At 39.0% G+C, this 17713-nt stretch overlaps 1 protein-coding gene across 3 annotated transcripts in view; it reads right to left on the bottom strand.

The window, feature by feature from the left end:
* Positions 1–17713, bottom strand: part of GNPTAB (N-acetylglucosamine-1-phosphate transferase subunits alpha and beta) — a 64045-nt gene continuing 46332 nt past the window's right edge. For 2 of the 3 annotated variants that reach the window (XM_053661501.1, XM_053661503.1), the window contains exons 14-21: positions 16559–16758; positions 16120–16339; positions 15311–15424; positions 13893–13978; positions 13538–13636; positions 9038–9205; positions 5052–5142; positions 1–3292 (exon numbers count right to left, since the gene is read on the bottom strand). In XM_053661501.1, coding sequence (XP_053517476.1) covers positions 3215–3292; positions 5052–5142; positions 9038–9205; positions 13538–13636; positions 13893–13978; positions 15311–15424; positions 16120–16339; positions 16559–16758 — 1056 coding nt within the window. In that variant the 3' untranslated portion in view covers positions 1–3214. Of the gene's footprint in view, positions 3293–5051; positions 5143–5483; positions 5674–9037; positions 9206–13537; positions 13637–13892; positions 13979–15310; positions 15425–16119; positions 16340–16558; positions 16759–17713 lie in introns of those variants that run through there. The other variant, XM_053661502.1, reaches the window with a different exon arrangement.

Here is a 17713-nt window from a genome sequence, read left to right as displayed (position 1 = left end):
TGATAAGGATGAAACAAGTTTATGAACATAAAGCATTTAGTACACAGAAGGTCCTCAGTAAGACACAGCTATTAATGCAAATGGGAAGGAGAAATAACACTGGCAAGAAACCCCTTCATCACCCAACAACTGAGGCCCTTCATGTAGACTTGTCTCCATGAAGTCTGACATTCACTTTAAAATATATCAACAAATAACAGAGCAAACAAGTGTGGCAAGATCTCAATAACGGATGAACAGATGGGAAGCCCTTTTGCTAGACTACTTTAAAAAGTTTTATAATAATCTTTTTTAAAGAAAGGTCTGTTGAGATTATAATGCGTTCTCTTTTCGGTCCTGGCCACGTGAATTTGAAGTGCTGGGCCAACGTCGAGTTCCTGGGGTGGACTCGCCTTGATCATAAGAAGTTGCTCCTTCGGGGAATAACTAAATTTGGCTTACCAGTGTTTCATTTGGGATCCATGAGATTGATGACCTATGGCTTTCCTTTCTGGTGGTAACTGAGCCAGGCTTTGGTGTGGGTTTATACTGACCTCAAGGAAAAAGAGTGTTTTCCTTCTCTTTTCTACACTCTGGAAGAATTTGTGTGGGGTTGGTGCTGTTTCTTAAGCGTTTTGGTGATCTGAATTGTGATTATATTTTCCTTTTAGATCCATGATCTGTTAGTTATTATTTATATACTTTGTGGTGTGTGTAGAATAATCTTTTTTAAAAACACTTTTGAAAAAAATAAGTAGGCAAAAAAGGTTTTTTTAATTAAAAAATTGTCACTTACCTAAGGGCAATGTAATCATTTCATCCTGTCTATACTAAAACCTCACCCCTGGCCTGGATATGATCCCTTATGCAAAGTTTCACCACTACCATCATCACCACTGACATTTACTAGGCATTGGGTAGGTACATTACATGTCATTTCCTTTAGACACCAATATTGCCTTCCACGTTTTAGAAAATTGAGTTGTAGCAAACAATGTCCAGGATCTAGGACTTAAACCCCAGAAATCTGACTGCAGAGTGGGTGCTTCACCTGCTTGTCACATTTTGTCATGGGGAGTGAACATGGCCTGCTGGGGATGGGAAAAAAGAAACAAGATAACTTGAGGTCTAATCCACCTTTGCCTCTAAGTGGCTGTCAGACCTTGGGCAAGTCAGATAATCTTCCTGACCCTGGTTACAGATAAAATGCAGGGCATGGTCCAGGTAGGTTTGAAACTCTGCCTGTGAGGCCTAGGAGTTTGGAGGCACTCACTGCCTTGGAGTGAAGCAAGATGAACAGCTTTCCTTCTTCTGTATTACACACTGACCTTCAGCAGAATTTCATTTAAACTAAAATGATTCTGAGGCTTAAAAAATTTTGAAACCACTTGATTACTCATCAACTTCTGAGGTTCCTCTGTCCTTAATGATTCTACAGAATCATTAGATGAATGATTCTATGAATATTCTATGATTCTAATATTCATCCCATTATCTATTAAACTCTCGATATAATTAGATGTGAACTACATTCCCCAAACCTCAGAAATCTCCATCATACCCAATCATTCCTCTATCTTTCTAGAATAAATTCTTCATTTTAAAATGGTCCCAGACATTCCCTAAATTTTTACATGATAAATCCCATTTAAAAATGATTTCCCCCCTACAAAATGACATTCCCCAGTAAATTATATTACCACAGCTTTACACTAGTTCCCACTTATTTTCAAGTGTTCAGCACAGACCCTGACACACTGTATAAGCACTCAAGTGACTGGGGAGTAAATTCACTCTTCAAAGATTGAAAAATCAAGCATTAGACAAAATGTAGGCTGTTATGAGACTTCAGTTTTTGAAATGTGACTTCAGTTTTAGAAATACATAATCCTTACAGCACAAACACAGTATTTACATCACAAGTTCTTTTTTTTTACAAAATATGTGTGCCATTTTGAAAGAATACTGTTGAGATCCTGACCTATATATCTATCAGAGTTCAAAAAGGATTCATGGGATCTGGTCTCCAGAAATCTACTGCACAATGATATAAATAAAATATTGCTGCATGTCATACATAAATACAAATTTTCTACCCTGATCATCAGTCAGCAGTAGCCTACGGGCCAAATCTAGCTGGTGGCTTGTTTTTATACAGCTATAAGCTAAACATGGTTTTGTCATTTTTAAAGGTTAAAAAAATGCTTTCAACTGACTAAGCAATAAAGAAGTAAATGCAACAAAGACAGACATGGCCTGCAAATATTCACTATGTGGCTTTTTACAGAAAAAGTTTGCTGATCCCTGCAATTATGAAACCAATTAGAATATACTGATGGGTATTTTAAAAAAAGCAACACTATAAGGTGCCAGTACCATCAGCAGTACTCATTTCTAAAATGAGGCACTTCTATTTGTATATGTACATTTCCAAAACATAATTACATCTGAAAAGTAGCTCTGCTACTTAACTCTAGCCCTTTGTAATTAGGCTATTGTATAAAAATCACAGTATTCTTAGGGGCTAAAGTAAACAAAGACAAAGTATTTAAGATGCCAGTCACTGAGCTTCTCAGTAGTCGTAAATTATTTAAGCCCACTTAAGAGTCTTAAACATTAATAAAATTCATAATTTAGGTATTGCTGATAGGTGATAGTGCTGCATTATTTAAACATGTGATATTTAAATTATTTAAATATCACATGTTTCATGTGAGAAGCATGTTTAGACATTCCAATTCCTTCTTTTCAGAAGCAAAAATAACTAGTTAACTTAGTAGCTACCTATTTTAAAAATGAGAAGTGGGAAAAAGAAAAACAAAAGACCAAAAATGTAAAACCATAGCAAAAGGCTTTGGAATGCAAAATCGGGGTCTCTCAGCAATCTCAAGCTGGCCAGGTTTCTCACATTAAAGTTAGTTGGCAATGGCCGCCACGGGAACTTGGCAGCTGTCTCTTGTCAGTGAGCCTTTCACTAAAAGAATGACAAGTCCGTGAGCAAATACTTGAAAGGTAAAACCAGTTCAGAACTGTTCACCACACAAGTTTTTAGTGTGTGGGTTAAATAATCCCTGGTCAGTAGGCTATATTCATGCCACAAAACAACTATTGTACTGGATATTTTTCCTTCTTCAGGCCAAGCTGGCCAAGCACCGCATCATGAAGACATCCCTTGACGTCAGGCTTTAAAATGCTCAGTGAATGCTGAGGTAGGTCATTTTCAAATGAAGATCTTCTACACCCTGATTCGATCGGGACTGGCTTCTTTCTGTATCCTTCTTCTGGGAAATATCTTCCGCTTAAGTGCGATTAACTAAATGATGAAACAGAAAATAAATTGTAATTTCCATGTTGACAAACTATAAACTTTCTGAGAGTCATATGACCTTAACCATGTCCAGTCTTACACACAAAAAACAGGCTGCAAACAAGTTTTGTTATTCCTCCTGAAATAGAATCAAGCACTACTTTTGTTTAGCTTTATAGGGTTAACATACCTAGATGTGCCCACAGAGCATTTAAACCAACAAGGATTACAATGATTTTGGTCCACACTTTACTTTTTAAAGATGTATAGCTACCGATTTTTACCCAGTGATTACCACGCATATTCATTTTCAAGATATCTGTCAAGTCAGACTCTCTATTGATGGAAACTGGCTCTTTGTAGCCATTAAGATACTGTCTCCAGGTTTGAAAATGACTACATATGCCAACAGAATTCTTTAAAAAACTGTTACAAACCTATATTAAAATCCTATCACCATTTCCCTCTACACTTAAACATAGCAACAATCATTTGAAAACACAGGTAATACCCAATTTATGAGTGGGTTGCAAGACAAAAGTTCATTTGGACAAATATTTCTTTCTTATGGAAACAGTCTATTATAATATATCTGAAAGAGAAACTTGACCACCATTAAAATAAAGTTTTGATGAAAAAAATTAATGTTCTCATGGTTTCAAGCTGGGACTCTACTCCTCCACCTGGAGGCAGAAGCAAGCTTTTGAACAAGCAAAACCCCATGGTGTGAATGATGAGCCGGGATTCTGGGACACAGGAAGAGGCAACATGGGCTGGTTTCCCTGTGAGCACAGCAGAGGATAAGGAATTTGATTCAAGCAGGTGAAGAGCAGGGTGCTGGAGAGGAGAGGAGATTCACTCTTTCCTTCCCTTCCCTCTCTGCCTGCCTCTTCGGTTCCCTGTTCTCTGCTGGTATAAATGACACAGATGAAAGACTGACCCCCCAGTTCTCTTTCACTGCCACCAGCTGCTCCTTTCACTCATGGTCCCTCCCCTATTCCACTGCAGGCCAGCACAACGGGCTCACAGGTTCCTCACTGTGGACTTCTGTTTTAAAAGTGGGTACAATCTTTTTAAGATTCTTAAAAAGATTTTTACCTGCTAGGAACAATGGCAACATATATCAAGAACAAGGTTTGTATTCCCTGTCAAGTAGATGAAGGTTAAATTGCCTGCTCAATTCTCCATTTCCTTCCCTCTGTGGCAGGAGGCCCAGGCACTCTCAGTGCTTCGACCTCCTCCTCCTTCTTGGTTGTAAGTAAACTCAGTGTCAGTTTCCCATAAGCAACAGCTAAAAAAAGCTCCACTCAACAGACACCTGGAAAGGAAGCCTAGGGTCGACTACCCTGCAGCCTAAGAAATTGACTAAGAAAATTTAAGTGAGAAAAAGGAAGACACTTCAGTCACTTTTAGAAAGGTTTTAAGAAAAACAAAATGGAAATAGTATCAGATGAAAAGGTCTAGGGAGTCTTTGGTTAAAAATACTTAGAGCTTTTCAGGTTTAGCTTGAAGTCTGCAAGTTAATCTGTTGAGTTCCAGGTAAAAAGAATAACAGTAATGGAGCTAGAAGATAAATGAATAATAAAAGGCTATTATGTCTGATGCCTGAATATTATGAAATATATTTCCCATACTGTCATATAAGCTATAAATCAGTAGGAGAAATTCAAATTTTCTTGTGACTTTGTATCATTTTCTAAAAGAATCAGATACTCACATACCAAGAAATACTGTTTGATCCCCACATAAAATATATAGAACTTACCTGTTCAGCAAAAAAAGAGAATACAGTGAACATAATCAATGTTGCCAGTACACAATGAGTCCAAAACTTCAATTTGTCTCGATATGCTCTCCTATTCAGTGAGAGAAGAAAGCAATTATGTAGCTATATGTATGGTTTCACTATATTACTTAAGAGTTATTTATATACCATTTCACTGGGTTAGCCAACAAGTTTGTTTGCTTTCTTCTGTAAGATGGATCTGGTGGTGCTTAGTTGTCTTTAACTTCATTCGAAACAATTTTGTTAGGTTGTATGGTGACAGCTCTCATATCAGCGTGCACTTAACAAAAACTTTTCAAAAGTGGTGAATTTTTGTGTAGCCATTTTAATATTGAAGATGGAAGAAAATACGCAACATTTTTGGCATTTTATGCTTTATTATTGCAAGAAAGGTAAAAATGCAACTGAAACACAAAAAAAGACTTGTGTGGTGTATGGAGAAGGAGCTATGACTGACCAAACATGTCAAAAGTGGTTTGCGAAGTTTTGTGCTGGAGATTTCTCACTGGACAATGCTCCACAGTCAGGTAGACCAGTTGAAGTTGATAGTGATCAAATCGAGACATCGAGAACAATCAACATTACACCCTGGGGAAGACAGCTGACATATTCAAAACATCCAAATCAATAAAGATATTGGTGAAAATGAAAACTGTGTCTTTTATTTTACGGAAAAAACCATATGAACTTTTTGGCCAACCCAATAGCAAAAACAATGTGACACCAAAAAACACCGTCTGGAGGCGATTCTAAAATGTTAGCACACTGTACATCTCCAATATGAGTCCTAGTTTTTCATTACATTTGAATTAGTAAAAGTTACCCAGGCAGAGAAGAATTCTAAAGAAAGTTATTTCTAGAACACTTCCTATGACACTTTCATTCACCTTTATTTATTCATCTTCATTTATTCACTCAGTCCCTTAATAAATACTTCCTGTGGTTACAGGGAAATGGACAAGATGAATTTCCTACTCCAAAGTGTTTACAAGCCTGGGAAGTCACTGATGTGCAGACAACTAACCATCACACATGATGGAGAGAAATATGTATTATCAAAAGCAAAGCCTTACGGAAAAACTCATAGAAATGCGGAAAGCATCTCAGAGATGGGACATTTCTTTCAAGCCTTGAAGGCCGGGAAGGTAAGCTGAGTCCTACGAGGCCAATGAGGCCAGGCATGGTGGCATCAGGGACACCTATGCCAGAGGGGAAGGCAGCTCTTCTGGAAAATGATAAAATGGGGTTTGGACAAATTGTCCAGTGGAAAAGCAGATGAGACAGTATGTATGTGTGTGTGTGTGCATGCGCTCACATGTGTGTCACGGTGAATATTGTGACCATTTGAAGGATGATGTTACAAGCTGATGACCAAAGGCAGGCAGTCGCAACAGTCCAGGCATGAAAAAAGAATGAGGGACAGTGAGAGTGAAAAGAAGCCCCAACAGACATTCTGAGAGTAGAAGCAACTGAACTTGGAGGTCAGATACTGGGAACAGATGCTGTATAGCAGTTTCCTCATCTGTAATTTGAAAATAAATGAATGATTTATTATGAAGCCTAAATAAATACTTAACACAAAGCCTGGAAGATATGCTAATAACTACCAAATTCAGGCCTCGGTGCTGAGTTTCAGATTCTCATTTACAACCATCTGGTAGTAGATGACTCCACTTCAAGTCACATATTCATAATGGTACTCTCTCCCCCATACACTTTTTCCTCCAGTATTTCCTGAATCTGCTCATCAGAACAAGCTCAGTGAGTTCTCATGTCTACAGTAGGGATGTCAAACTGATTTTCACCGAGGGCCACGTCAGCCTCACAGTTGCCTTCAAAGGACCGAATGTAATTTCAACTCCTTAACAGTTAAGGAGTAGTTACATTTATACAGTTCTAAAATTATTTTGGCCCTTTGAAGGCAACCGCAAGGCTGATGTGGCCGCCAGTGAAAATGACTTTGACACTCCTGGTCTACAGTGTCATTCAGAATCTGACTGATTTAAAGAGTTAAGAAGCCATAGGCTGTAATACAGCTGATGTTTGCCCCAGCAACCAGAGAACACTACAATAGCCAGAGGTGAAACAAGCTTCCCTCAGCCACCCATCCACTGAGCACCTACTATGTGCTAGGGAGGTAGTGTGGGCTCAGACACAAGCAAGACACCACCTCTGCCCCTGAAGAGGGCTCACAGGAGAGACAAGCACACCAGCCAGACTGCTGTGCACTGCACAAAGTGCTATACCTGACAGAGGGGAACAGGGAGAAAGCCACTGGTTCGATTCCCAGTCAGGGCACATGCCTGGGCTATGGGCCAGGTCCCCAGTTGGGGATGTGTGATAGGCAACCAGTCAATGTATCTCTCACACATTAATGTTTCTCTTTCTCTCTCCCTCCCTTTCCCTCTCTCTAAATAAATTAATTAAATATTTTAAGAAGAGATGGTGCAGAAGCATGACAAGGAAGAAGCAGCTCCAGGTCGGGGAGCTGCAAAAACCTCTGGTCCCTGTCATGGGTACAACACAGAAATCAAAGCTCTCGCACACTATTCTTAAAAAATATATATATATATATCTTTATTATATATATTTTCCCATTACCACTTAGTACCTTTATACTAAAGGTACTTCAGACCCACTCCTTCCCAGCAATCACCACACTGTTGTCCATGTCCACGAGTCCATTTCCCTTTTTGCTCAGTCCCTCTATCCCTTAACCTCCCCCCAACCATGACCTGTCATCTGCTTTCCATCTATGAGTCTGTCTCTTTGCTTGTTAGTCCTCAGACTACTCTTTAGTCCACTCCTTTCTTATTTAATTGAGCCCTTAAAGGTACATTTGGTCAAGAGCTGGATTTGGGGAGTTAACCCTTGAAACCATCCAAGATCTTTCTCCTCTGAGCTACAGGAAAGTGAACATGATGAGAAGCCATTCCAGTCATTTCTGGAAGACAAGACCTATTATTTAGTAACAGCTTCTCCTTATCAAGATAAAAATATATAGATATTAGCAATATACATGCTAACTGTCTCACCCAACTCCAAGACACCAAAGCGTTCTAAAATCTAAATCTCTCCCAAATCTGTCGATTGCTTTCTCTTTATTCCCTGGGCTGTGTCCTTGGTTCAACCTTGACAGTCTGTTTCCGGACAACCGAAATGCTTACTTACCTGTCTCCCTGCCTCTGCTTCCCAGACAGTACTACCTTACTCCAAAAAACCTCCTCACCAGTCCAACCCCACACTACTCATAGGTATCTTTCCAAATCATGAAGTCTGATCAAGACAAACATCCCCCCCAAAATCTCTCTTGGGGAGCCCCATTCTCTAAATAAAAGTCTAACTCACATACAACCCTCTGCAATCTCTCCCTTTACTGCTCCAAACCACTCTGGCTGACTCCTCTGTGCCTCTGTATTCCTGGTACCTGGCATGGAGTGGGGGTGGGGAATGTAAGGGGTCATAATCTTCCTAAATTGAAAGATAAAATTATATTGAAGTGCTGGAAATGGTAGTGAAATAAAACACAAAGGAAACATTATAAAGTAGCTCTGAAATAGAGTGGAATGTGTGGGGGACAGGTAACCAGGCTGGATTTGCCACGCATCAGCTACTTTCCCTTCAGCAAATCACTCTGCCTCTATTACCGTGTTCTCATCTGCTACATGGCAATAACAGTACCTTTAATTGGAAAGAGTACAGTGAGTATATTGCCCAACACAGTGTCTGCCATATAGCAGGTGTCCAAGAAACAGGGTGGCCACTCTGATGACAGCGGTGACAATGAACAAGGCTCAGCAGATGTGCTCAGCCAGTGAGTTCAATAAAGAGTAGATTTCAGTGATTAAGCTCAATAAAAACTATAAGTGTATTTTATAAAGAAGTTATAAAGCAAGTAACACATGAAAGAAACTTCATCACTCTGAAACAAAACGCACATGCATGTACAGAACACAAGCACTTACCATTCCTGCAGCTCATGCATATGCAGAAAACGGTTTCTATACTCTCTGGGCAGCTCAAACTGGGATGGTACAGGGAACATGGATTCATAGAAGTCCCGGAGAACAGCTTTCACTGTCTGGGCATCTTTATGATTATGGTCAATGTTGTCATTCAGGCAAACAAACTTCCTGAAAATAGCAGAGACCAGGTATTACTGGTTATCATAAGGACGATCCTGACCTCACAAAACAAGCAAATGTGGATTAATGGAGATTCCAAATATATTTTATGGTCTTATGTCCCAATATGTTACATTTACTGAAATGATTCTCTGGGGCAGTAACGTGCTATAAAACTTTTCTTTGGCTATTCCTCACCTATAAAACAGAACTAAGAAAGATAATCTTGAAAGGGGCCTTCTAGCTTTGGAATAAATTAGTGATTTCCATTGAGCATGTCCTCAATTCAGTGTTCCATAAATGCAGTTGACTGACTGGGTCATTTTGTTAGCAACCAGGGAAAAAAATGAGTGAGTACCTAACCTAAAGCCAAGTTCTCTGAACTGAAAATATGTAGATAATTCAGATAGCCTTGCAGCTACAGATCATAGTTTGATGATTTCTTAATATGTCTCCAACCAATCTGTAAGATGCTAGAGCTCTGGCAAAAAGGAGATTACAGTGGTGCTTCCCTACCATTTTGCCTTTAAGGCCAAAGTCACTAAACTGAGGGTCTATTACAACAGTAAGTAAGGATATCACTGCTTTTGGAGTACACTTGCTAAAACCATGCACCAAAAAAACAAAAAACCCCGGCAAACCTAAATCTAATAAAGACCTCAGATCCAACTACCAATTTACAGGAAATACAGGAATAGAGCCACATGTTAAGTGGGATACAATCAGAGAAGTCCAAAGTGTAAGAAATCTATATATATATGTGTACACACACACATATATAATATATACCTATGGATTTCTTCATATAGACACACACAACACAAATTATGATTTAAAAAAGAGACTGAGGGGGAACCTATAGACTTAATTGCAATGAATTTACTTAATACCACTTCAGAAGACATACAAACTTAAAAAACACTTAACTGCTTATAAAAGACAATAGGGGAAATGCATAAACTGACCAGATAATTTATCATATTAAGAAATACATAATGGTATTCTGGTTATTTTAAAAGAATCCTTATAATTTACAGAAATCTATTAAAAGATTTACAGATAAAATGACACAATGTCTAAGACTGACATAAAAATCATTAGGAAGCAGTGAAGGGGCGGGTGTGTTTAGAAGAAACAAGACCAACCATAAATTGCTTAACTAGAAGTGGGTGATGAGTATGTGAAAGTTCGTTATCCTATCTAGTCTCCAAACTTGGGGACTACTTTAAATTAAAGGGTACTAGAGAAATGTCGGTCAAATACAGTGCACAAGCCTTGACTGGATTCTAGATTAGAAACAACAGCTATAAAGAACATTTAGAGGCGACCAAGGAAATCTGAATATAGGCCATTAGGTAGTATTATTCAGTCGATGTTAAGCTTCTTAGATACAGGTTAATAGTGTTATGGTATAAAGGAGACTGATTTTGTTTTAGAAGGCTAAAATAATCAGGGCTAAAATGTCTGGATGTCTTGCAAGTAAGTTTTCAAATGGTTCAGAAAAAAACAGTTAAAGCCAAATGTGTGTGTGTAAACAGATGGGAGATCAGCAAATATGATAAATGGTGGATAATTTTAAAATTGGGATGAAATATTTATGGGGTTTATTGTACTATTTAAGTTTTTTTCTTTATCTTCAAAACTTTTCAAAAACTTGGGGAAAATTAATGAATGAATGAGATACAAGGTAGCTAAAGCAGACCCAGCAAATAACTCCATTCTCCTTTGAAAGAGAACTTGCCTTTTGCTTAGTACTTCTCCCCTTACATAAGCTCACTTAAAAAGAGGCGACCCCACCCCAAACCAGAGGAAGCTTCTGACTAGTCAAGTGAATCCCTCCCCTTCGAAGTGACTGGGGTAGGAATAGAGGGACAACATGAGACACACAGCAAGAGGCGATGTCTTCCTGCTACACCTGCAGGGACATGCAGAAGTGCTGCGGCTGCCCCCACCCCGTCCAGCCTGAGGATGAAGCCAACATGAGCAGAGATGAAGAGGTCCGAGGGAAAAGCAAAGCCTGGCCCCTGCCTATCCCAGACTCCCTGTAAATGGGGAAAACCTGTCCTTCAAGTTTGAGTCAGTCGGAAGACTGATTTTCCACTCTTGACTTAACATAAGCCCCCATAAAAGTGAAAAAAAACACCTAAGAGTTAAAAATGATAAAATCTGTTCGGGGTCACAGGAAGTACAGTATCTGGGCCTGGCAGACACTGCCAGCGAAGCCTGCTTGCCATGTGTATTTTTACTAAAACCTTGTCCCTTTAAGTAACACGGAGGTCTATGAATACTGTCATCCAACAATCTCAAACCAGCACAAAGACAGAAGAGTATGGGGTACAACTAAAAACTGTAAATTCTCACATGGTATACAGACCACTAATGACTGAGAGAGCACATTGACAGAGTGGGGAGGCAAAAGCACATATTGAAGATGAAGTTTAAAGTTAAAATTATTTATAAAAATTAGAATAGGGCATTCCAGGCAGAGGGAACAGCATGTGCAGAGAGAATTACAGGTTGGGTGATTAATTATTATGGCTTATAGTTTGCTTGGCTTATGAGAAATATTTGTCATTTGTAGGAAATAAGCTGTTACTGGATAGTCTCTAATGCTTATTTACTAAATAAGCATTAAAGATATTTTCATTTTTTCTCAAAATTCTAATTTCTGCTTCCCCCCAAAGAACGAGATTTTTAGAAAAACTAATATGGCTTAAAATATCTAGAAATTTTACACCTCTGACCATTTATAATTAATGTCATAATTTAAATGAGATGAAACTGCAGACTTCCAAAAGCATTAAAAAGACAAATAAAATATTTATTTTTATACTGTCGAAGTCTTTTTGTGCAGGAAACTGATAAAATACTTATTTCCTACTGAAGTTCAAAACTCAGAAATGCATAATTTAACCCATTTCATCAAACTATTTAAGGCAAGTAACTAGTAAGGGGCCAGGCTGGATTTTCAAGGCCTATATAAACCTGGACACTTTAGCCACCCCCGAGGAATGACTGCAGTTTACTGGATTGATTTTCACATCTATGGCAGCACATCTTTTTGTTCACAGAAACTCTGAATTGCAAAGATAAGTCTAACCGCCAAACAACATCTCTGGAAGGACTTTCTTAGAAATGCTTCGAGAGTCCCAGCCGTCTGGCCTTACCTCCTCCCTGATAGGGCCCACCCCTCAGCCTCACTGAACAGCTCCTGTCCCTGGACTCTTAGAAGTCTGTGCTAGTCCCTCTGAATGGGGGAGCCTTATCTCACCTTGCAACTCTGTTACTTCAAAAGCTACCTCCACCAGCAGGCATTTCCACCTGCTCGGGACAGGATTAACTCACTCCCTTCTGTCTGGTACTGCTGCTATTTTTTTATGTTTACCTACATAGATAAGGATAATTTTTAAAGTTATGGGAATTCTCTATACTTTCTCAATTGTGCCCAACCTAAAAAGTGCTCTAAAAAATAAAGTTTATTTGTCATTCTCTGATTGGCTTATTTCACTTAGCATAATACCCTCCACATCCATCCATGCTGTGGCAAAAGGTAAAATTTCCATTTTTTAAAAAGATTTTATTTATTTATTTTTAGAGAGAGGAGGAGGGAAGGAGAAAGAGAGGGAGAGAAACATCAATGTGTGGTTGCTTCCTGCGTGCCCTACTGGGGAGCTGGCCCAAAACCCAAGCATGTACCCTGACTGGGAATCAAACCAGACACTCAATCCACTGGGCCACACCAGCCAGGGCAGATTTTCTTCTTCTTCTTTTTTTACAGCTGAGTAGTATTCCATTGTGTAAATGTACCATAGCTTTTTTATCTACTTTTTTAGTGATGGGCACTTAGGCTGCTTCCAAATGTTGGCTAATTGTAACTAGTGCTGCAATAAACATAGGGGAGCACTGGTTCTTTTGATTTAGTGTTTTGGGTTTCTTTGGATATATTATTACCAGACGTAGAATCACTGGGTTATAAGGCAAAAACAAACTAAAAGCTGTCAGAGGGAGGGAAGTTGGGGGGCTGGATGAGATAGGTGGAGGCATTAAAGAAAAACAAAACAAACAAAAACCTCTTCATAGACCCAGATAACAGTATGGTGATTTCCAGAAGGAAAGAAGGTAGGGACAGGTAGAAGAAGGCAAAGGAATGCTAAATGGTGATGGGAGAAGACTAGACTTTGGGTGGTGAACACACAATACAATATACAGATGATATATCTATCATAGAATTATACACTTGAAACCTATATAATTTTATTAACCAATGTAACCTCAATAAATTCGATAATATATAAAAAAATAAAACAAACAAAAAGTTTATTAATTAAAAAGAAGCAGTACCTGGGGTTTTTCCTTATATCATCCAATTGGCCAACCACATGAGAAACATTGGTACGAATCATCTTAAAAGCAATTTCTTCTTCTCCCATGATTTCAAACCTAATTATCAAACATATTTAAAGAGTGTAAACATTTTATGTGGATATGACAGATTTTCAGTAAGAAAAACATTTTATGGAACTTGAACAGACTCAGCATCCTCCGAATGAGTTCATCTTTCAATATTATGAAAGAAAACAGTGCCACATAAATTTTAAAAGAATGCTTAATAAACTATTGTAAAGCTATGAGAATACCAGACTCTTATATTAATTATTCTTAACCTAAACAGAGAGGAAATTGTATGTCTACTTACCTATATTTGTTTTTGTCCTTATATGCTTTGTGGATTTTATCGGTTACTGGTTTACAGTTGGTTACTAGACTTTTAGTGACGGGTGGCTATGAGAAAAGACGGACATTACAACAGGGCCAAGACTGTGGTTAGGCAAGTAAAGCATTCAGCCTGGGTGAAGAATGTAAGAGGGAACCAAAGACTCAGTCATCAAGGATATTTCTAAAAATCCAACTGGCATACTAGGGCCTGCCGGCTAACTGCCTGTTTTGGCGAATAAAGTTTTAAGTGGCACATATCTGCGTACTAACCCCAGCCATATGCTGAACTAACCAATGCCTGATTGGAAATTCCTGTAGTTTGTCTACCTGTTCCAACAGCCCCTGGGCTGGCCTGTCTCACCAAGAGCTGCTGCTGCTTGTCACACTGTGTGTCCTCACAAGCAAGCCTTCACGGGCTCTCTGAGAATAGGGGTGAGGAACACAGTCCCGGCCCGCACAATGATTGTTAATGAACGATTTCCTTCTTTCAGGAACTGTCTTATTAATTTACAAATGGCTTATCTGTAGTTAAGTATAAATTACTTATATATGGCTTGAACATTTGAAAGTAGGTAAAATCTTTTAAAAATAATTTTATTCTGATTATGAAACCAAAACTCATTATAGAAAATAGCAGTATGAAAAAAGGGAATTGAAACCCACATATGATTTAATCTTTTGTCATTTCTATTACTTTTTGCAGTGTGTTTTATGCGTGCATGTGTGATGGTATTTGGGAGTTTTCCATAGTTCAAATCATACTCTGTATGTGGTACTGCCCATTTTCCCCCACCTAATTTTATCTTGTAAACATTTTTCCATATAGCAGTAAATATTAATTGTAAGCATCACATTAATGGCTATATTATACCCTTCTTCCATCAATTCTAAATGTACATTTTTCCCCACTTCTCTGAAACTGAGATGCATCTGACTGTCGTCAAGTCTTACAATCATTTCAACCAAGTGGCCCTCCAGTATCACTGTGTGCAAATCATCCACACCCCCTACTGGTCAGATTTAGTAAGTGCCGGCACCAAAGCAATTTAGCTTGGATGAAAGATGGCATCCAACGCGATCAGTATTTCCTTGGTTAATGTTTAACCTTTGGACAGTTCTCCCAAGCTCATTCGAATACTTCGGGGCTATCTTCTGCCATCCTTAGTGAATAGGAGTCTGCTTACAGAATATAAGCAACTAATTCCAATATGAGCTTAAAATCCATTAGTTAGGAAAAAAGATATTCTAAAGTAAGATATAAAATATTCTGGATTATCTGTGCTACTTCTTTCCACCGAAGACATATACACATACAGCCTGCTTATACTTTTTGAAATGCCGTACAGAAATGGTGTAAACAGCACCTGGGAAGGACACACTTGAACTGATGCCACTTACCAGATTGGGGTCGTAGTAGGCCTCCTGAGTCGGTGGAATGTTGCTGAGCTGAGTGACATTAGCAGGAAGCATTTTTGAGCAATTTATTAACATGTGCTCCAGACCTGTTAAGTCCTAACAAAGCAAAAGGATAAACCTTCTAAGTGCATCATAAGTAATGATTGTGGCTTTACAAATAAAAACTACACAGACGCCTCCAAAATGTGTTTCAATGTTATCTTCAAAGAGAGTCTGATTATACGATTCTTAAGACAAAAATACCCTGTAAAGAGCAGAATGACATAATGTGAATACAAATATTTCATCTTTGTTTCAAAGTGGATCATCCTGGACTGTGAGGCACCATTTTACACCAGAGGGTCCAGGGGATCACCAGATGAGACGGCCTGCAGCTAGAGTCATCCTGCCCTCCCCATTAGCGAGTTTCCTACTCCTGGGACTAAGTAGGAGAGTCATGGCAGAGGGGATGGGGTGGCCCCACAAGCCTGGCCAAGATATGTAGTTGGCCTCCCCTGAGTGAACTCGTCACAAGAACCTGACCTGCAGATATGGTCTGGCTCTTCTCCAGACGACACAGTAACAATCCCCACTGCAAGCCTGAAAGAAGTAATCTCAGGAAATGTGAACTTCAAATTTGGTTTTCATTCTGCCACAAAAATAATACTGGTTGTGAACACCTTCATTAACTATTAGGAATTACTTTTACTTGCACTACACTGAAACATGCAGGAGGGAAAAAAAGAGAAAGTATCCAAATAGAAAGTTTCATTAAAATGTGGAGTCGAGTTTAGGGAAAAAGAATACAGCACCTGCAAACTTAAAGGCAGGTCGTGAATCCTGGTAGCTAGTGTTCGGATTTCTCTGTCAGACAGGACACCGGACTGGTCAGTATCAACTTCATCAAACACTTGAGATATATTCAGTGGCTGAACTGCACTCATGAGGTAATAAAAATAAGAGAAGGCAAACTGCATATCCTCAGAGTGGCGCACTTTGTGAAATGACGTCTTGTCAAACTCCTCAGGGAACCTGCACAAATATAACATATAATGAGCTCGTGATATTTAAAACATATACAGCATCTGGCGTTTGTAGAGTTAGCATCTTTTTTCCTTCCCACCTTAGATGACACCTTCAGCATGCTAGTCATCAAATATTAGTCATAAATTTAGCACAGTGAAGGCGTGAACTTCAGGCAGCCGTGGCTCTGAGCGCACGCATGCAACCCAGACACAAGCCCAGACTTACATGTCTTGCAATTCTTGCATAACTATTCGGTCGATCATGTGAGGCATGTGGGCAGGGACTTTCCTAGATGTGAATCCGAACTTGCTGTTTAGAATTTTGTTTACATATCGGAGGGAATCTGCAAACGTATCTTTTAGTTGCCTGCCAGTATGTTTGCTGTCCGTAAAGTATGCCAATTGGGTTTTCAATGACTCTTCCTCCTGAAAAGAGAATTCAGTGTAGCATTACGGAACACAGCATTACGTGTAGTATACACGCATACTCTGGTTAACGAGAGGCAAAGGTGACATTTTATATAATGTAATAACTAGTCACTGATGGTCCATGACAGGCAGATAAAATGAGGATCCTAAGGGCAGGACAAAACTAGACTTCGGTGCAGATATCACCAACACTGGCTTGAGAGGAACAGCTGTGTGGTGAAAGTCTATTTATAGGGTATTCTTCAAGGGCTAGTCACTGCACAGGAGATTTCTTAGCCAATTCAATATGACATTTAGAAACTTTATTTACAGATAAATTTGACAGCAAGTACTTGAGTTTTGAACACAAGGATGAAAATACAAAACTGGTTTCACCATATAATCAGGTCAGTATCATAAAATGTAAAGAACCCTATCAGAACCAGTCAGAGGCAAAATTAAACGAGTGGGCAGAGAACGTGAACATATTTCACAGAAGCAAAAATATTTTTGCTTCTCAAACTGATAAAAATGGGAAGACATTGGTAGTAACTGGCATTGGTTAGCCTATAGAGAAACAAGCAGTTTTCCATGTTGTTTGTAGAAATAGGAAGAAGAGCAACATTCTAGCAGGGGTGTCCAACCTTTTGGCATCTCTGGGCCACACTGGGAGAAGAACAGTTGTCTTGGGCCACTCATGAAATACACAGACACTAATGGAAGCTTGTGAGCAAAGAGGTGTTAAGTGAATTTATGATTTTGTGTTGGGCTGCACGCAGCCCATGGGCTGCAGGTTGGACACCCCTGTAACTAGTGGACACGTTTAAATTTTTGTACACCCGACCCTTTAAGCTACCAATTCTACCTAGAGAAGTAATAACTTCCTCAAGAGTAAGTTACACATACAAAAATATTCACTGTAACATTATTTGTACTTGGCAAAACATTGGAAATAACTTGCAACTGTTAAAAG

This window comes from Artibeus jamaicensis, unplaced genomic scaffold (genome assembly GCF_021234435.1).
Source record: "Artibeus jamaicensis isolate MK-2021 breed Jamaican fruit bat unplaced genomic scaffold, CSHL_Jam_final contig_233, whole genome shotgun sequence".
In the NCBI taxonomy this organism is placed as follows: Eukaryota; Metazoa; Chordata; class Mammalia; order Chiroptera; family Phyllostomidae; genus Artibeus; species Artibeus jamaicensis.
This window is presented reverse-complemented; position numbering and strand designations above follow the sequence as displayed.